Below are 22,470 nucleotides of genomic sequence, written 5' to 3' on the forward strand. Positions count from 1 at the left end.
GTTTCTTTTTGGCTGCTGGAATTTCTGCAGTAAATATTTTCTGTGGTTTGCTGCTGATGATTGGTTAATTGTGTGTGTGTGTGTGTGTGTGTGTGTGTGTGTGTGTGTGTGTGTGTGTGTGTGTGTGTGTGTGTGTGCGGGGACGGAACGCACTGGAACAACGTTCCAGTACTTTTTTCTAAATGTCATTATAGAAAATTTATACACCTAATATTATGAAACAATGGCCTAATCAAAGGGGAGGGAGAAATATCTATTTTACCTATTGCTACTAAAAATATATATTAATAGTAATCTTTAAAATTAATAGATTTCTTTAAAAATTTATTTAAAAACAAAAATATAAATTTCGCAATGAAATTTTAACGGTTCTTACTAAAGTACCATGTGTTAGATAAAGAGATCCAACGAATGAGATATACTGTGATGCGTGCGAACGCTGCATTTTGATTCGCAGTGAGCTGAACGCTAGAACTGGTTGTTCTATGAACCGTGCCGACCGGGCTAGCCGAGTGGGTAAAGTACCTGCCCGGCAACCCAAAGGTCGCGGGTTCGATTCCCGCCTCGGGCTTGGATCACTGTACTGCAAAAACCTTTGGAGGTGCAATATGGCCACAGAAGCCGATGCGCCAACAACTACCAAATCAAAAAAAAAAAAAAAAAAATCTATGAACCGTGAGTCTGAAGTTTGATTCAGTTACTGTGCAGTCCATGTGGCGTTATCATATAGTATTTTGGAGAACGAACATTCCAGTACTATTTTTCTTTTTTAGCAGTACACCTCTGAGTGTATATATATATATATACACTGCCAGGCACAAGATGCAAATCAGCCCTGAACACATTCTTGTAAAGATATGGGAAAGACCTTCGGTGCGGCTTGACACCAAACTCTATTTCACTGTCTTGTACAGACATGACCGCCGTCTCGCAGGTCGGTGCTCAGAAAGCCTCCTGGTTTAATTGTGATTGTGTATGATAGTTATACTATGCGTCATGCTGGAACTCTATATTTAACGCTTGATTTGAATTTCGCTGAGTTTGCTGCTCCTAATGTAAGTCTATTTTATATTTTTATTGTGTTGCTACCGCTGTTGACCAGTGTATAGTCGTCATTCATGCTGCCTCTCTATCTCCACGCTGAAGTTTGATCTTGCTGACTGTGTCCTCGAGGCTGTGACCTACTACTTCCTGCCTGGTGTGTGAGAGAGTGACAACTTTTATCAAAGAATAACTGCTAGTATTTTACTGCTAGAAATGCTACTTTACTAGCAGTCTAGCAGTAGCTAGAAATGCTTTCCTTCATTTCTCAAACGAAAAATAACTTTTCTTACACTTATTTAAATAAAAATATCACACTAGGGCCAGCCGCAATATACTTTCATCTGCTCAAGTGTATTATGTTCGTGAATTGCATGTGTTCTCTGGTCGATTTGTCTATTTGCTGGACGAAAAATCCCCGAGTTTCCAGGGGAGGGGGAACCTTGCTATCTACGCGGCCGCACTTGACACGCAGTGGCTGAGTTAATCGGTTTCATTAATCGACTTAAAAAAAAATAGTTCCTCGCGTCATTGACGGAATTCGAACCCGAGCAATTTCCATTCGGTGTGGGAGGAGATCTTACGCTTATTGAATGTTTGGTAACCCTAGGGGCTCATATCTGGTGAGTATGGGCTTGGCACACACAGTGTCCCGAGCTGGCTGGATATCATCATTATTTTCTTTCTTGGTGATTCCCTTCTGCTTCTGACTCTTGTTCTCTCTCTCTCTCTCTCTCTCACGGTAAATCGGAAATTTTTATGGCTGGTGCAGCAGAAGTCTGAGGCTTTCTTGCACTATATGGATAATAATACTATGTACAGTGGACTTTCAGAATAACAGCACCTTCGTGGATTCCGGGTGCTGTTATTTCGATTTTTTCGTTATCTAGAAAGTTTTCTCTTTAATATATTTAATGCAGAAATAACGAGGCTAAATAAGAAATAAGAGAGATTAACGATGCAATTTAATTAACTGGACATAAAAAAAAAAAAAAAAGTAAGCATGTTGACGATCGAATGTTATATTCTGCCATTCATACGCTCCGTTCTATTTTCTTTATTATACTGTATTTGTGCTGAAGTTTTTGTATTTAATATTAAAATTGGACTAAATATTATCAGATAGATTTTACGATTTTTAAAGTGAAATTTGCCTGATCAACTTTTTTTTTTTTTTTAATTTTCCCCTCAACGGGAAAGTTCTCCGTCCTCGGTTTAGTCCCCGGTGTGTTTTGAAAAAAGTGTAAACCGATTTTATTTGAAGGTGGGGAAGAGAACAACCGTTATAAACAGCTAAACGCCCGAGTACTGAGAGGAACATTGCATACAACTGCTATTTATCCCCACTCTTCAAATAAGATCAGTTTACGTTCCTTTCAGCAGTACTGTACACAAATTTTATTTTTTCAGAGAAGGACGGGGAATAACTCCCACTGAGGGAAGAGAAAGTAATTGATTAGGTAATATTTTAAATTTATAAATCGAAAAATCTGAACGATAATACTTATTTTAATTTAAAAAAAAATACCCTGTGTGTATGTGTGTGTAAAATTGCTGTTTATTCGTGCGGGTCATGGTGCGTTAATGCAAATAAATTTGCATAATTAGAAAATTTGTTCTTGTATGATGTAGACTTCCTCTCAGACATCTTGGTACAGAACATAATATAATAAAAATTGATTTCTCTTTCATTTTGCGTCTCTTTAGTCAGCCGTACTACGTTATGCATGTGATGTGCAGTGACCTAATTACTTAATATTTAAATTTCAATTCTGGCGTGTTTAGACCTTAAAATCAAGTATTTAATCATGCTGTGCAGTGAACATTGTGATTTTCAAATGAGACACGCACATCTTGGGTGTGTGTACGTGAGAGAGAGAGAGAGAGAGAGAGAGAGAGAGAGATTTTTAGGCATAATATAACCGCTTCAGTGATTATTATTTTTATTTTTTTTTTTATTATGAAATACGTACACCGATGAGCCAAAACATTATGACCACCCACCTAATATGATGTTGGTCCTCCACGTGCAGCCAAAACAGGTCGTACCCGGCGAGGCATGGATGCTACAAGATTTCTAAATGTGTTTTATGGTATCTGGTATCAACACGTAACCAGCAGATCCTTTAACTCCTGTAAGGTCCGTGGGTGAGACGCCGCAGATCGGAGTTGCTGTTCCAACACAAACCACAGATGCTCAATGTAATTGATATCTGGGGAATTTGGAAGCCAGGGCAATACCTGGAAGTCTTCCCCATGTTTCTCGAACCAGTCTCGAACAATCCGGGCGGTGTGCGCTGGCGCATTATCCTGCTGAAAGACGGCACCGCTAGAGGGGAAGACCATTGCCATGAAAGGGTATACTTGGTCAGCAACGATGTTTAGGTAAGGTGTAAGGTATGTTATTGTCTAACGGCTCCTGGGATTTCTCCCATCTCCGCGGGTATATATCGGGCCAGAGATTTGAAGGTGTGTGGGGTCATGTGCAGTATATTGTGTTGTGCCCTTTGCTCTTCCGGTCTATTAGCCGCCAAGTCCCTAGTGGGACCCGATGATGTGGACATGTAAAGGGCAGCAAATTCAGCACCTGGAACATTCGTTCAACTCTGCCTCGTATCTCTGTGAAGAACAGTATTATATTTGTAGTAATAGTATCTGGCCCATTTGTAGAGCCAGATGTGTGTGTGTGTGTGTGTGTGTGTGTGTGTGTGTGTGTGTGTGTGTGTGTGTGTGTGTGTGTGTGTGTGTTCTGGCCTCTTGGCTTCCCAGAAGCATCGGTCACCTGGACAGATGATTCTGGGTACTCGTCCACACCACGGGAAGGCGGGCCACTCCCAGTATATCACCTAAGGTCTCAAAAGAGACTCTGACCCACCGCCACCGAGGATCCTGGCAGGTGGGGCATTCCAGAGAGACATCAGCAAAAAAAAAAAAAAAAAAAACAAGCATTCACCTGTAGTGCAGGTTTTGAGAGAGAGAGAAAAAAAGGAAAATAAGGGAAAAAGAAAAAAAAGAAAAACAAAAACAAGGGGAAAAAATAAATAAAAATAAAATAGAATAATAATATGCCTGAAAAGGTCAATAGGTTGATCTTTGAATGGTGTTTGAGGTTATGTTTCTACCTCATTAGTTGTCTTTCCTTCTGGCAAAGACAGCAGCTGCAAAAGCCTGGAGTGCAGACAAGTGATGTGGGGTCAGAACAAGTTGGTCAACTTGATTTGTGCTGAAGGATGGGACTTCATTTCGCAGCTCATTCCTAATGTCTTCATAGCAGGCACATTCGTGGAGAAGATGTTGCCAGTTTTCTTCTGCTCCATAGAAACAGAGGTCAGTATTTAACAGGCCTAGCTGGTGGAGTTTTTCGTTAAGGGACCCATGCCCAGTAATAAGATACGATGTTTCCAGACTAATTGTAAACCAACACTAACCTTTTTTCGACATCACAAAGGAGACGTCCGGTAGGAATTTCTGTTACAGTGCCAGCAGTTGAATTGTCCCACCTTGTTTGCCAGACATTTATTAGCTCGTTAAAGCATCGAGCTTTCTCCCATTTATTGTCATCATTCAACGATAGGTCTATATCCATGATGGAGGTAGGTATTCCTTTTTTGGGCCTGAAGCATAATCCTCTAAATATTACATATAAGTCTAATGGCAGAGTCTCAGCAATAACCTGGATTGCTGCAGTGGACACCGTTCGGCAGATGCGATGTGTTGCTAGTAGCATTGCCCTCTGGATTGAGTTGTTTTTGCGTCATTTTGACGGTTACCACTCTGTCGAACCAAGCTCTGGCCGCGAATGAGACTATGGGAAGGAATACCACTTTATAGTAGAGGAGCAGGGTCTGCCTGGACAGGCCCACTCATTTCTTGAAATTCTAATGATGGAGGCTGTAAAAGGCCTGTGGATCTGTTGGTATTTAGATTTTACGATGATCGATCGCTCGGAAAAGTAGCTTCGGATTAGCCATTAGAGATTGTGAGGGCATTCTTCCGATCTGAGGCGTTACAGGGCGCTTTCTCACCACACGTTGTCAAAGGTCCCCCTCAAAATCAATGAACAAGGCCATTTCGTACTTGTAATTGGACATCTCAGGACCAGGACCCGCAGGACCAGGTCTGAGAGGGCCTCCTGAGAAGACCTACCTGGGATAAATCCATATTGTTCAGGCGAGATCAGATTCCGAGAAAGAAACAGATTTGTAATGCGCAGAGCTATTAACCGTTCTAGGATTTTTCCCAAGTTGGCCAGAAGTGCTATGGCTCTGAAGGATCTGGGCTCTGTAATTGGTTTATTAGGCTTGGCAATGAGACGGAGTAGTGCAGTCTTCCAGATTTGTGGGAAACAAGACTGAGAGAGACATTTGTTGTATAACAGTAGCATGAGCTCAGGTTTAATTTTATATAGTGTAATGATGAAAGCATATTCCACCATGTCCAGTCCATGGCATTTTTTGATGTTAATCTTCTTAAGAACTGCTTCAAGTTCCAGTTTTGTGAATAGGTCAGTTTGCACTGACGTTTGGTATTTTTCATTGTCTCTTCTGATTCTGTGTTCCGGAAGGTCTTCCAGGGGGTTATCGTTAGGAAAGGGTTTGTTGAGAATGGCGTTGATTGAGTCAGCCCAGTTAGAGGTTTCCTGCTGACCAGATTTGATGGTTCCAAAGATGTCAGTTGCGAGAGTCTTGTCTCTTGTTAACTTGTATAGTAATCCCCATTCATTAGCATTACCTGATTCATTTACAAAGTTGGACTAGGTCTCTTTCTTTCTTTTTATTATCTACAGATAATACTTATCTACAGCTGAAGACCTGTAGACCTATCTATGAAAGACCTATCTACAGCTGAAGAAGTTGCCAATGCACTAGCAGAATCATTTGCTAAAATCTCTGCTTCTGCCTCTTATGCATCCCCCTTCCAGAACATCAGAGCAGGTGCAGAACGGTATAAAATTAACTTCTTCAAGCATCGCTCATTCCCGTACAACTAACCATTTACATTAATGGAACTTCAAGAATCATTAAACAGACCTTCCAATAGTGCAGCAGGTCCAGTGGTATTCATTATGTTATGCTCAAGTATTTACTTGAAGAAGACTTGAGACCACTATTAATTTTTTATAATCAGATCTTCTCTGAAAATACCTTTCCTTCTTACTGGCGGCATGCGTTCGTTATCGCCTTACAAAACCAGGAAAATCCTTCTTGTGTTGAAAATTACAGGCTACTATCTCTTACGAGCTGAATGGGAAAAATTTTCGAAAGGGTGGTTCATACTGGGCTCAATTACATCCTGTAGTCAGAGAATCTCCTTCCAGAACAACAGTATGGGTTTCGAAAGAATAGATCAACGCTAGATGTGCTTATCATAGCCGAATGTCATATCCGCAATGTCTTTGTCATGAAACATCTAGTCATGGTCAATTTAGATCTTGAAAAGGCACTTAATACTACATGGCGTCATGGTATTATTATGGACCTTTACCATCTGGGGCTTTGGGGCCATTTGCTAGAAATAATTCAAAATTTTCTGCAGTTGCGTTCTTTTCAGGTCCAATATAAAAACTTACTCTCTACATCTCACATTCAGGAAGAGAGAGTCCCGCAGGAATCAATATTTAGTCCAACACTGTTTTCAATCCGAGTTAGCAACATGACACGAGATATCCCAAAAAAACTGTTCAAACTTATATGTATGCGGATGACCTTACCATTTCCTGTCAATCTGAAAGTATGAATACCATCGAACGGCAGCTCCAACTTGCCATAACCAAAATAGAATCCTGGACTTCACGGAACGGTTACAGACTATCAGAAAATAAATGCACTGCCACTCACTTTTGCAAGAAACGAGTTCTCCAATCTCGCTTGCTACTACCGTTAAATTTCTTGGACTAATATTAGACCGCAAACTAAATTTCCAAGCCCACATTACTTATTTGAGAACTTCTTGTATAAAGCATTTGAATATACTTCAATCGATCTCGTCGATGTCATGGGGAGCTGATCGATATACTTTACTGCATCTTTATAGAAGTTTAATCAGTTCACGGCTAGATTATGATTGTCCAATGTATGACTCTTATGACTCTGCCAGGAGCCCTACTTTAACATGGCTAAATAAAAACGGCTAAATGTGATCCATCACAGTGCTCTGAGGACTGCGCTGGGAGCTTTCAGGACTTCTCCGATCCAAAGTCTTTGTATTGAAGCGCATGATTCCCCATTACACCTGCGTAGAAAAACACTACTGCTCCACTACGCTGCTAAGATCCAGAGTCTACCGTCGCACCCAAGTTGGAAGTATCTTTATAGTACTCGGCGGGAAGCCTTCTATGACAGCAAGCGAAATGAAAATAGACCCGCCTCCCTCAGGATCAAAGAGCTTGGTTAGAGTTGGAATGTCAAATTAAATGTAATTTTTCAAGACAACTGCACCTGGTCCACCTTGGACATATGTGTCCGTCTCACAAGATTACACTTTCTCCACTGGGGGAATAATATTATACCCCCTGCAATATCAGACAGTTACATTCAGTTCATGCGACTATGAACAACCATGCCTGTAAAATTTATACAGATGGTTTCAAAACTTACAGTATGGTGGGTGCTGCGGCAGTTTTTCTTTTATGTACAATTTCATCACGTTACCGCTAGCTTGCAGCGTCTTCGCCGTTGAATTATATGCCATTAAGTTACCGCTTATTATTATTATTATTTTTTTTTTTTTAAGTTAGCGCTTATTATTATTATTATTTTTTAAGTTAGTGCTTATTATTATTATTTTTTTTTAAGTTAGCGCTTAGTAAGATTATTGAATTTTCCATCTGCCATAATTTACACAGACTCCCTTAGTGCTGTCTCTGCCATAAGGAAAAATTTTTCCTCTTCTCATCCTACATTGAAACAGATTCATTCCCAGCTATTCTCCTGCAGCGTATTCAATCAGTTTTTGCTGGATCCCTAGCCATTCTGGCATTCCGGGAAATGAGGGTGCTGACTTTGCCGCTAAACATTCTCAACCCGTTCTCTCACAACGTCCTCAGATTCCTTACACTGACTATAAGTCTGTCATATGCAAAGCGTGCTATAATAAATGGTGACAGATCTGGAAAAGTGACACCAACAATAAACTTTACCAGATAAAAGAAGATCCAAAGCTGTGGCTCTCTGACTTCCGACGAAACAGGCGAGAGGAAGTGGTACTGGCAAGACTGGGAATTGGACACACTCACCATATTCCTCTCTTCCTATGATTGGGAGAAAACCCACCACAGTGCTCATAGTGTCAGACGCAACGTATGGTCCGTCATTTTCTGGTTGATTATTCCTTACAATCAACCATAATGTCAAACACTTTTCAGTCTCTCTTCACATTGAATATATCACCTGATTTATCTCCTACGTAGCCAGGTGGGCAGGAGCAGCAGTGCGTAGCACACGCTTCTTGATTAGACCGGGGTTCGAGCCCGTGACCACCAAATACGGAGGATGCGGAAAGGTCAGAATGACCACCGCATATCCCCGGAGCAATATGGCCTTAGTTGCTAAGGCTCCTAAAAACCAAATAACAACAACAACTGATTTATCTAATTTCTTAGGAAATGAAGCAAATATTGAAGAACTTTTATTGTATCTAAAACATATTGGCTTGTATAGAAGCATATAATTTAACATCTCTAACTGTACGCTTCTTGTGAATTAACGATGAACAGACACAATTTGGCCTTAATAGCCCTTGTGTCGTTAAACCCAATAACAACAACAGCATCATTTCATACCCCATGAAATGACGTATCTAACCATACTTGTAATGTTATCCCATTGTGGGAAATTTATTTCTAGCTCTGTCTCCAGTTAATTAACTCAGTGTTTATCATATAAATTTATCATCTAAACTGAACACTCTAGTTCAATATGCGAACATCCCTATCATCTGCTTTTCTTTATTGAAATAAGATGACCGTATTTCAAGACAAGTGATATACTTCCGAACTGATCCTTTAATATTCTCATTATTTATATAATAATGTGCCCTTGTTATAACTACCGTTTGCACCGGGTAAACATGGAGTATATAATATAGAAACGCGATATAAGAATAATGCTCATTGTAAAAATTAAGCGAGGTTTTGGTGATATAGAAATAATAAAAGTTTTTCCGTTAAAAAGGGCATTAAAATCTTGAATCCTGCCTTAAAGCACTTTAATCCAAACGGGTTGCATCCCTATTTTGTGATAGACGAAGGAAAGGAAAAACTTTTGCAGAAGTGTAATTATTAATGCAGTATGCTATCTGTTTGGTGGTTATTTCCATCACTTTCAAGAATGACCATCAAGGCAGCATCTGACAATCTAGTGTTGATTTAATTACAATCTAAACATTTTAAAATGATGATTGCAAAATATTAGTCAGAGAACTTCAAGAGGAGTTGAACCTTTAACCCGCTTACCTGAGTTTTAACCCTTTACTCCCTACAGAATAATGCATTTAGTTTGCATTTATCGTAAAACAACTCGACTGCGTTTATAGACTCTGTTACCCAACAGTACGAATAGTACAAATGTTGGTTATAGAAGCAGTGCAGTAGCACAGAGGTGTAAATGAAGTTGTAGACGACAGGCATCATTTAAAATTGGCATATCGTGCAGTGCTAATGTAAACAGACAGTGGGATACTGTAGGAACGATCCTCCATTAAAATATAGTGGTTTCGTCGTTTGTCACTGGTTTGGAGAGGCGTGAGTTGAAATTCTGTCGGAAACTGCAGGAATTCGTAAAGATTTTTGAGTTGAGAATGTAGTTGGCCAATTTTAGCCAGTGATCAGATTTTCCCTGCGAGTTATTCCATGGGTTTCAGCTCGCGCAGTATGAAAATTGGGTGGCGAGCAATGTCTGCACGCACTTGTATAGGCAATGTTAACTTTTGCATTGTGACCAAATTAGGCGACACCTGCCAAAAAAATAAAAAAACTATAGGACAGGGCAGAACAACATAAAGGCATACCAAAATTGAACGACAAAAATGTTCGGAGATCTTATCAAAATAAGATCTCCGAACATTTTTGTAGGATTTTTCGAGAGAGAGAGAGAGCGCCCAAATGATTCAAGAACTTACAGGAGTAATGTTAGTGCGCCTATATTGACAGGAATTTCACGAATAAGCCAGCGTCCGCTTACCTTTCATCACGATAGTTAATTCGTAGCGGCGTGTGAAAGTGGTTCAAGCCTAGTATCTGAAAGCGTTGCAGAGGATTGTCTAACAAAGCTTCATCTGGTGAAATCAACTGTAGGGCGTTGCGCAAACCGGAGAAAGTTTTGAAAAGGACTACATTCCCAACTGGGGAGCACAGCGGGGCAATCTAATAGTTTTGGCCTTCATTTCATGTAATGTTATTGGACCTTGCTTTTTTTTTTTTTTTTTTTTTTTTTTGGTCAATGGTACCTTGCAGAAAGAGGCTTCATCAATAACACCATTCTTCCAACACCGATGAAGCAGCGGTTCTCAAAATTTTGGTCTCAGGATCCCTTTACACTCTTAAAAATTGAGGACTCCAAAGCCTTAGTCTTCGTAGAACATCTTAGTATTATTGTGAAAACATTTTTGAACTCGGAGACCCCAGGAATCCGCGGACCACACTTTGAGAACAGCTGTATGCAACAACATACATTTTAAAGGGAACCATGACCGTTGTTGCATCAGTATGTAACAGCTTGATTGGGAAAATAAAATATGAACTGATGGACAACCGCTCAGAGCCCTCAGTGAACTACTATGGGGTAAATTGAACGACGCATAACAGCCCGATCATGGAAGCCAGTATAGCTTATCCAATTAAAACTGTTCTGCTACAGAATTAGAAGAATTTTTCCGTAGACAGGTTTCATAAATTGGTGGTATGTGTTTCACAAAGACTACATGCCTCATTAAAAGCTAATAGAGGTAGGCCCATACCGTATAGAAATACAGGGTGTTTCAGTTAAACGTTTCAGAACTTCTAAGAGGGGTAGAGTACATCCTGACAACTCGAAATCATATAGCAATGTGGGGTCGGAAATGCTTTCCTGAAGCGGTGTTGTACACAGAAGCACCATAAAGAAAAGAGACCGTAAGTGAGAAATCGTTTTAATAATACATGAAAAGAAGCAAAAGGCAGGATTAAAGTAAGTGTTCGAAGTTTCTTCCACGGGCTACAATGCACGCCTCACATCTCCGACGCATGGACATCCGAACATTCTGGAATACTCCAGGCGAATTTCGAATTTCTTCGGCAGCTACTGCGATTCTTGCAACCAGCTCCTCAGCATTGTCAACAGGGGTGTCATAAACTAGCGATTTCATATGACCCCAGAAATAAAAATCAAGACATGATAGGTCGGGTGACCGAGCAGGCCAACGCACGGGACCACCACGTCCGATCCACTGTTGACCAAATGTGACATCCAGGTAGTTACGAACATCTCCGCTATAATGGACAGGAGCTCCATCGTGTTGGAACCACATTGTCTGTTTCGTCGATGCAGAAATCTGTTCATCTCTCAAAAGTTGTGGCAATACTTGCTGCAGAAAGATCAAGTAGATAGGTCCGGTTAGACGACACGGTAACAGGTAAGGTCCGATGAGGTGATCTCCCATAATACCGGCCCATTCATTGACCGAAAATCGAATCTGTGCTGCACGACATCGCACGACGACTTCTGTGTACAATACCGCTTCAGGAAAGCATTTCCCACCCCACATTGCTATATGATTTCGAGTTGTCAGGATGTACCCTACCCCTCTTAGAAGTTCTGAAACGTTTAACTGAAACACCCTGTATATTTTTATTATATAGTAGACATACACTATATATTTACATACAGCATCCTGTCGGCCAGATATATTATCTGATAACTGTTGCCTCTTTCGGGATCATGACAGTTGGACAATCTTCAACCATTCTATGTTACTAAAACAGTGTATGGCTTTAACAACTTTCAAACTGATAATCTTCGTTTCTTTTCCTTTCACTTAATTTCTGCGCCTGTAATTTTCTTCTAGCTTCCCGATCCTCAACCAGTTCAAGCTCTTTGGAAAAGCATAGGATTAAACTTGAGTAGGTAAGTTAAAAAAATAATAATAAATAATCTTTTTTATCTGGATTAAAATTGTTGTGATATAGCCGCAGTCATGCTGAAACAAATACGTACGGTACAGTACTGACTTTCCAACCTGCCTGTGAGAAGGATTGGCGCGGATCTTTTAATACAAAATGAATGGGTAAAAAATATTTTATCTTTTATCTAAATGTCTGCATTCCTCCTTTCTAATTTCTATTTTCTGTTGTTTCCTAAATCTTATTTTAAATTCTAATCTCTGTGTGATACACTTAAATTGTCGTAGCCACAAATTGTCTTTCACCAAATTGTCACGTACAACGAATTGCCATGCGCCGAACTGTCATACAACGAAATTGGGGTGGACCCTTTATTTCTCACTGTATTACGCACAACGTAAGTATACGTTATGTAATCTAGCGTACATCTTTTCTGCAGTACCTTCAATATTTCTATATTAAAAAAGCTGAAAATTCGGGAATAATCGTTTTGTAAATGGCGGCATTTGTTGAAACAGAATATCATTGAAATTGCATTTTGGAATCCCAGAAATAACCGAGTTTATTCGTTATTGCTCTCTAGAGACAGTTTATTTTTTTTTAAATTAAGCATAGTTTTGATGCAATGAATTAATCTAAATGAACTTTTTGCTGGTTTTTAAGTATATATCTAGAAGAATTGTTGGAATCAGGCACTTTCATAAAGTAACGTATTTTCATAAAGCTGTGTCACTTCTTTCAAAATAATGAACTATCATTAATCCATGAAGATATGCAATTCGATACATGCAAAAAATTTTCAGTTTCAAGAGATACGATCTGTGCGATTTTACTGATTTGGAATGAAGCAGTACTGATTGCTGGCTTTTAAATCGAGAGGGTATGGCTTTTAAAAAAAAATTGTTTCATCGGCATCAGTTCCCTTTGCCAACGCCGATGACACAAAACGTTCACGAAATTTTTCGAATACACCTCCAGTCCATTACACCTCCAGTAAATTTGAATGATGATAATGAAAATCCAAGTTCCTGGAGTCTCAAGTCCCAGCAGTGCAAGTGGATCCTGTAATCCTGTGGCAGCATTTTTACCTCACTGGAGATTCTCTTTAATGATTTCTTGTTTATCAAATGGACATTTCTCTAAGCACGCTCTGATTATTCTTAGCAAAGTTGGCGAGCTATATTTCAAAAGTGGCGATACTGTGGAAACGAACCATGCTATTCCAGTACGGTAAAGTCAACAGTAACCAACCAGCGTGTTGGATTAGCTGAGAGAGGCAATTAGTTACCCGACAGAATGTTTACTGGTTGATTGCATGATACAAGATAATCCTTTTGCTTACCTTCAGCTGTCATTCCATCTAGTGGAATCACCTGAAAAGGATGCAGATAAAATCTGCCTTTGGCTGTAGAACTAAATCACTTGTGAAAGTCGAAGCCACTAACGATTCGCTAATTTGGTGCTCGGTTGTAGCTAAGTATTGATTCACCGTCTTGCGCCTACGCCGACTTAAATAGCATTTTGAACGCCTAACTATTACTCACGTCCTTTGATAGACATCTTGAAGTGAGAAACATCACAGTTCGTATACGAATGCTCATCTTAAGCGGTAAATACTTAGAAGACCTGTTATTTATTGCTGCAACTGTTGAAAGTTTGTATTTATTTAATGTGGTGGAATTTCTTGAGAATTCCTACCCAATTCTCGTTTATATGTTGGTGAGGATGGTGTTAGTCGGCGATGGACTAGTAGTATAGAGTTCCGTACGTCGCGGTTTCAAGTCCGCACCAGTACATAGTGTTATGTTATTAAAGCGACTGACAAAACTCCGTTGTTTGAACTAAGAAAAAAGCTCATTTGATAGGTAACCGATTGTCTGCCTTTCGGTCAAAAATCTGAACTTTTTGGATGTAGAATCTGACTGTGTAACCCCCTGAAAAGCCAAAGGTGCCGCTCATTTCCAACCAAACATCATGATATAATGAATAAGCAGATTCAAAAGACAACTCACAAAAGTAGCTATTAATAATATTTGCAGATATATACAGCTAGTAATAAAATCAGTCTGAAAAATTTAACCGATTAAGTGCAATTCTTAATTTATCTTTTCATTGTACTTACTTCATTTGTTACTTAGAGGACGAATAATACCCATAAACTTCCCCAACGTGATATATTCACATCACGTTGATGTGAATTTTTTGAATTTTTATGTAACATTGAACATAGAAAAAGTTCACGAAGAAATACTTTTTAGTTTTTTCAAATGATGTTGGAAATAATACGGTGTTCAGTTTTATTCGGAAGAGGAGATTGGTCGCGGTGTGTCTTGCGGCATCGAAGATAATTTTTTTTTAGTTTTTCTAACGTTTATTTCTTTTTGTCTTGATAATCGTTGATAAAACAGTAAATGACAGACCATTGGGCATTAAGGACGTCCACAGCCAACGTCCTTAATGACCAATTTAATGACACAAGTAAAACTTAATCCGCAAGCATTATTTTTAATTTGCATTCGAGACTGAAATAATGGCTTTTCAAATGTTCTTGTTATGGCACTCCGAAGTATGAATTAATTTTTGAAATGAGCTATCCTTTCCCCATGGTTAATGCACAATCAGAGTAGTCTTCACCTTTGTAATAAGTTTAGGAATTAGGTCAACTCAATTAATAAACTGATTTTGAATTATTAACGTGGTAAACTAGTAGTTCATTTCGAAATATAATCCGTTGGTAATCACCACGTATCGTCATTTACAAATTATATTAACTCCAAACTGTCAGCAACGACATTGTTTTAGATCAGTGGTTCTCAAACTTTTTGGTCTCAGGACCCTCTTACGCTGTTAAAACTTATTGAGGGCCCAAAAGTCTTAGTATTATTATGAAAATAGTTTTGATCTCGCGGCCCACACTTTGAGAACTGCTGTTTTTAGATGATAACAACTCTTCGTTTTGATCGAAAAACATATTTTATGAAGATTGGCTTATACATGTCTATCTGTGAAAATAATCGAATTAGTTGTGTGTTTTTTCACCCCCCCACACCAGCGCTATGACTCATGCGCATACATAACCTGATGTATAGGGATTTTACCAAAATCACTATTAGAATATTTGTTCACGTATTATATGGAAGTTTAAAAGGACTGAAAATCACATTTATTTTACCTACAAGGAAAACGGTTCTGGTTGTCTTAAAGAAAGTCTGAAATTTGGTACGTTCAGGAACAGTGTACTTACCTGTAATGTCTGGAGAGATCGTCTGGAGTGAACTTGTGATCATCTACCTTGGTGTTCAAAACTCCGTGGTTGTCAGCGGAGTCGGACAGTTGGGCCTGCGCTGATTGGCCGCGAATCATTGTTACGTGGGTGGAAGATAGTCCCCACTTAAAACACGACGTCTCTCTGGAGCACGCGGGAAAGATGCAGCATCGATCTCAAAGAAACGTGAAAACTCCAACCGCGTAGTGAAGGCCACGATGTCCTCATTGACGTTACCGTGAAACAGTACGAACGGCCGCTGTTGGTGTATCCTCTCGAGCAGCCAGCAGAAACTCCGCACCGTCGGTGTTGGCGAATATACTCAACGGGTTAGAGCAGGAGCAATAGGATGTCGAAAAGCAGCTCGCGATCTGAGACGTCGGACGACGTTCGTCATCTGACACAGAGCAGCCTGCGAGGCAAAAATTCCAGGAGACCGCAGCATCGCCAACGTGTGCAAAGAAACTGGGGTGCTGTCGCATGACATCTCTACATGACGGCGGAGTGACCTGCGTCGGCTCATCTGTGGTCGTCCACTTGATGACGGTGGCCAAGGTCAGCCGCACTGGTGGTGGCGCCTTGGTCGTACACACTTTTACGTGCTCTCTCCCCGCTCGCCCTCCCGCAGGCCTTCCGTATGTGCGCGTACTCACACACACAACGTGCGCGATACATGCTCACATCTAGTCACACACACACACACACACGCACACACACTTGGTTTCGGCTGTCCGAACTCCGTTGCGAACACGTTGTCATCGGTTCGGATGATGTGACTAGCGACGTTTGCTAGCAAGTTTCAGAAATGATATAAAGCTCGGTTTCTATGGCAACGTAAAATCACTTAGCTTCCACTTTTCAAAACGACGGACGGATGCTCTCTGTCTCTTTTTAATACCGAGGGTTAGCTCTTCACCCAATCCTAAATGTAAATGGAGCGACAGTGGGAGACATGGGAAGTCTCTTCGTCTGACAGAATTATCACATTCCTGCTCGAAGTGCTGTAGAAGGATCTAGGTCACTCTTTAGCGATGAGTTCACAGTACCTCATTCTTTCCCTCCTTCCCGATATTCCTTTTCCATTAGAGCGATCTGGGTGTCACCTTTTTTCCATCACCGCCACAACTGATCTTAGTCACGTGGAGCTGTGGTAGAACTCCTGGAAGATATTAACGGAATTTTTTCGACATTCCATATATCCTCTGTGGCTTACTCTGAATTTTTGCGATTCCGATAAGAGAGTTACATAGCTTCACGAATCGCTGACTTTGGTGGTAAACGAAGCGTACCTTTCTTGGAACTCCAGTATAGTCATATGTTTGCTGCTTGGAGCTAGGAAGACACTTTAGGGAATATATTAATTGCAGGTTTTCGAAACGCTGTCATGTACACATTTTATAAAGTAAAGAATTTGTTATTCCTTGTTTAATGGCGACTTCGATAGCGTTGAAATAAAAGTGTATTTCTATGGTCAACAACCCGTAGGCAAAACTGTAATGTACGGCAAACTAATTTTTAACTGATTTGCGTTTCTAAATGCGATACTATGCAAGAACATTTTTTAAACAGTTACAATAATTGAACCGCTTTTCCATTTCCATAGACACTTTAAACTCTCGTCTTCTAGTGGTTGATATGTGTCATTATTACACCTTCATGGGTGGATATTTTATTCTTGTAGTTTTTAATTGCATATTAAGGAAAAATTTCACAGTTTCGAGGGAAATAAACCCTTTTTTTCTTAACCCCAGGTATTATACAGGGATATTATATACTGTATAAAATCTTCTGTATAAAATTTTAAAACTTTAAAATAGGAAAGGGGAGTACCTATTTCAGCTTTCAGTATCAAAATCCGTGAGATTCCTGAAACTAGCATGAAACAGTATGACTCAACCTTCTACTTCTGGCACTTCCTAATTGGCTTTGGCGTGTTTTTGTATATACACTCATGAGCCAAAACATTATGACCACTCCTGTATCCACGAGAGGACGGATCCTAAACATGTAGGAGTGACGACACGGTAGTGCCTGACGAAGTTTGAATGGGAAATTATTTGCGGCTAGGAAGGGGGGGGGAGCAATATCCCAGGAACCGCAGGCATTGTCAGCTGTTCAAGGGCCGCCATAGTGAAGGCTCAGTTAATGGCAGACTACAACCACAGTTCACAGAGAAACGTTTCCAAGCACAATCTAGTGGACGCTCTTACAGATAGGCCTACAGAGTAGGCAACCTGTTCATGTGCCCATGTTGGCCTATCGTCATTGACACTTCTGCCTGCAGTGGGCGCTGTTTCTGGACATTGGACGACTGGAAAAGAATAGTCTGTGTTCTGATGAATTAAGTTTCGAGTTCCATCATTCCGATGGACGGGTGAGCATTTGATGGCGAGCAGGTGAACAGCTGCAACGAAACCACACGGTTGGATGAAAATAGGCTGGCGCCGGTGGTATCATGGTTTGGGGGATGCTTTCATGGACATTACTGGGTCCCCTCATCCCCATTGAACACATCTTCACCGCCAGATCCTACGTCGGTGCATTGTTTCGGACCAAGTTTTGCCTTAAATGCTGACTGGATCCAGATGGCACTGGATTCTTTCAACAAGACCAGTGGCGGCTCATGACTCTAATGTTTGGGGGTGCTGCGTCTTAAAGTTACATTAAATTGCCTTGGTTATAAGACATGTAGACATACACAGTAATAATAATAATAAGCAAGTTAAAAATACTACAAAACATTAACTAGACATTTACCATTAACAGACTTGAACTTTTATTTAAAAACAAAATCCATTTTTTTTTGCTGAAAATTGATTAAAACTTTTTCATTCAAGTTTGGTGCACTGTTGACCAAGCTTTTCTCTGTTGAAAGCATTGCTTGAGTATTTAGAATTTCCTTATTCATAGTACTTCTTAAAAATGTTTTTATTATTTTTAATGTCGAATGGCAGCGTTCGGGCTCTGAAGTAGTCATCGGAATGGTCAAAAGAACTTTTATGAGTTTTGTAAGTTCACCCAGAACTTCAGCTAGATTATTTTTTTGAGATAAATTTCAGCAAGTCATTTCGCAATAATTCTTTTATTTTAGCCTGAACTCTCCCTTTCTTGCCTTTCATCATACTTGCCCCATCAAATGTCTGAGCAACCAGTTTTTGAGTATTCCCTTCGAGGATCATGTCTAACTGATCTAGAATGCACTTCGATATTCCGTCTGCCGTTTGGTTTTCCGGAGTGAAAAACGCTCAAAAATATCCCCATTCAGTTCATATCTCAGAAAAATTACCATTTGTATATGTTCTGAAACATCTGTTGTGTCATCAGCCATGACAACTACGAATGAAGCTTCTTTAATTTCTCTCTTTATTTCATCCCGGCATATTTGCAGCAAACAGTCAAGAATATCATTCTGAATAGTTTTTGAAATGCTTTTAAATGCCGTATTACTTTCTAAATGGTTCTTTAAATTGGATTCTGATATACAGGCGAAATTTATTAATTCTCTGAATACTCCTGGATTTTTAGAATCGTCTTTTTCGTCATGCCCACGAAAAGGAATTTCAAACTGCCCACAAAATTTAATGCAGTTTATTATTTTAGATAATGCCTCACGATTCTTTTTAACTTTTCTGTTATGTTTGCAGATCGACAGTCTGTAGGCCTCACTAAGCTGTTCTTTAATATTTACGCTTCCTAAAGCGGATAATGAAATCACATTATCAATATGTTTCTTCGAACTCTCATATTTTAGTTTTTTCTTTCATTCTGTTTATGTTTGTAAAGCCACTTTTTGTCCACGTTAAGTCACCTCCGAACAGTAAACATGGAAAACAAAGCAATGCATTTTTAACATTCACAACCGCAAAGTAAACTTTTCCTTTGGTACCATTCAGTTTTAAAACTGCAAATATATTTCTTATTATTACTTATTCCCCGCTGAGAAATTTGAATCTTTGGTGTGGGGCAGCCTTCTTTTTTAATCTCATTTTTTTCTTGGAGAGATAATTGCGAAAAAACTAAGTTGCTGAAGTGTATTCACTGTCACGCGATTTACTTAATGGGGAATTATGGAGGCCATGATCGAATTAAATTTCACAAAATAGTGTGTCGTAGAAATAATGTATTACTTACACATCACCTCATAATTAATATAACTTCAATTTACCAGGTTCAAGCTCAATTCGCAATTAAGCTGTAATCACATAAGTACACTGTTGAATGTTGAGTTTTGACTTAACACTGATATTATTTATTTGCTTAATGGGAATTCGGGCGAATAACAAAAAGACACCGACATTGTGGCTACACACCTATCATGGTCAACAATGAAATCTGCACTGCGCGCTTTACAGTGACTTTGATTCGTTTCACCTATAAAAAATGTATATTGGAAAGTTGCCAGTATGCTGGTTGCCAATGGCAACCAACTACCAGATATTCACTGGAATGCAAAATGTGTCACTGCCTGGTGCACAGTGAGGCCTACGGTTAATTAAACTTCAAAGTTGGAAACGATTTCGTGTTTTTATTCGTTTATTATTGAAATGGTTACTGGAAATAGAGGATGCGTATACTATATGCGGGTCCTGTTAATAAAAATATTCATTGCGTTGCATTGGTCTTCATATAATTTCATATGACTCCGTTCACTGTATATCTAGATTTAAATAGCTGGGGATGCCGCAGTGGTTATGGACGAGCCGCCCCTGAACAAGACAACGCCCCGTGTCACAAGGAATGGTTCGAAGATCATGTTTGCGGATTTCGCATATCCCCCGGCTTCCAAATTCCTCCCAACATCAATTCCATCAAACATTTGTGGGATGCGGTGAAACGCAGCATTCGCCAGTCCACGCGAGTGCCTTGCTCCTTTGCTGATCTCCTAGATAGCCTTCTGTCTAGGTAGTTCAGAATACCCGAAGACACCTTACTCGGTTTCGTGGAGGCAATGCCACCCCGGGTTCAAGCGGTTATCACGGCGAAAGGCGGCCCAATGCCATTAGGTAGGTGCTCATAATGTTTGGACTCATGAGTGTATACTGTTTAGACTTGTATTGCTCATCCTACGTATACGATATTATCCAATTAAGATTATTTATTTATTCCCTTTTTTTTTTTTTTTTTTTTTTTGAAAAATCAAAATCGAAGAGCCTAACTGTCCTGTTGAAATTAAAGCAAACTCTACACAGGAAATGGAAACTATCAAATGATACACAAGACAGAATTAACTACTCATTTGCCAGAGCAAGATTTAATAGGGAAAAATCTAAACCAATCAAGTGCTACATGATAGATACACTTGACAAGGGAAAGCTACCCCAGTGTAGGTATAGGAATGACTCATATCAGCGAATTGACGGTGAAGCTTGGATGGACCACATCAGTAGATTCTGCAACATGAGTGGGTTCCGTTGGTTGATAATGAGCTGGAGTCTGTTATTATCACAAAAAGAAGCGCTGATACGGAGCATTAACTCCCTCAGGGCTACTAAGACAGCCGGAGTCAATCGGGGTGCTCACTTCATGGTGAAGTGTCTCAGCCCATACCTAATTGAACCACTGCAAGCTATTTATAACACTATACTCGTTAATAGAATTTTCCCTGAAAACTGGAATAAGTATGCTGTCATCCCCATGCCAAAAATTTCAAACCCTAACCACATGGAGCACTATAGGCCTATATCTATTGCATCTACACTCTTGAAAATACTGGAGAAAGTTGACGCATCAGATCCTGGCCAGTCAGCCTCAACAACTTCATTATGCCATATCTAACAGGTCAACTATAACGAACCTCCTTACAGTGCAGACAGCGATACTGAACGCTTTCCAAGCCGGAAATGAAGTTGCAATAAGACATTCGATAGTCTCATTGTACATGCCCTATAAAACAATGAATACATTAACCTATGCCCAAGCCGCAAAGGTTAATGGCAAACAGGACATAACTAGAGCTAAACAAATAGCTACTAAGCAACCTAATATAAACAAGGAAAGCAACATTATTATTCTAAAAGCAAAAAAAGTGACTCTACCCATAAAACCAGTGCGCAGTTAAGAACACAGTGGTAACAAAGTTGAGGCCTCATCTGAGAGAAATAAAGAAAAACAGCATGATTAATGGAGTCCTGATCGAGGTAGCAAGCGAAGAAGATCTAAGAAAAATAGTTAAAAACTATTTTTTAAGACAACGGTTAAAAACTCAGAGGAGAAATACACTGTGCTGCCACTTTATTAGGTACACCCTTGCTGTGCACACAAATGGTTTGTTCCACAACGTTGCAAGTCACATGACCACAGTTGTGGATATAAATGCAGCAGAGCAACCTTTCTAATATCAGTTAAGCGTACAAACTGTAGCAAGAATGGGCAAAAGGAGTGATCTAACGGATTTCGAACGTGGCAAGGTAGTCGGTGCACGATGTGCTGGACAAAGCATCTCTGAAACGGCAGTTCTCCTGAACTTTTCACGCACCACAGTTTCAATGATGTATAAGGAATGGGCCAAAGCAGCTTATGCGCCATCAAACCCCCCACAACAACATTAATTATACTAAAATTGAAAGTGTTAGAATACATATATTGTGTATAAAATAAAAACAGACATATCTCCAAAAGTATATTTTATTAATCATTTTATTAATTCGATGTGTATATAATGCAATTCTTTCAGTAATATATGAAATTGTGAAAAGGAAGGAAAATCGTTTTTTTAAATATTACGTTAAACTTTTTTAAATTAATTTTGAATGATTTTTTAATTGTTTTCAATTTATTTTTTTACTGTAATCATTTTGCGTTAATGTTTTATTCGTTTTAATTTCTGGAGAGTATCATACGGAAGTGTTCTACGTATCATATTGAGGTAAGCTTCTCTTATCCTTTTGCAAAAATTGAAATCAATGTAGAACGTGTTGAGCATCATAGCTCTGGTTTGTACTCTCAAATTTATATGAAATTATGTATAAATAAAATAGTATTAGGCTGAATGCACCGGTTTTCATCCGATCACCGAAGTTAAGCAGTGCCTGGCAGGCGTTTTCATTGGTCCACAAATAAAAGCAACTTT

The 22,470-nt window shown here is 39.5% G+C and overlaps 1 protein-coding gene across 1 annotated transcript in view; it reads right to left on the minus strand.

The window, feature by feature from the left end:
• Positions 1-15,861, minus strand: part of LOC150079219 (neprilysin-1-like) — a 514,861-nt gene extending 499,000 nt beyond the window's left edge. The window contains exon 1 of the mRNA XM_090383906.1: positions 15,381-15,861. Within this exon, the coding sequence (XP_090240032.1) occupies positions 15,381-15,499 (119 nt within the window). The 5' untranslated portion in view covers positions 15,500-15,861. The remainder of the gene's footprint in view (positions 1-15,380) is intronic.
• Between the last annotated feature and the right edge of the window lie 6,609 nt (positions 15,862-22,470).

Source organism: Mastigoproctus giganteus, chromosome 10 (genome assembly GCF_048544385.1).
Source record: "Mastigoproctus giganteus isolate SK-2022 chromosome 10, ASM4854438v1, whole genome shotgun sequence".
In the NCBI taxonomy this organism is placed as follows: Eukaryota; Metazoa; Arthropoda; class Arachnida; order Uropygi; family Thelyphonidae; genus Mastigoproctus; species Mastigoproctus giganteus.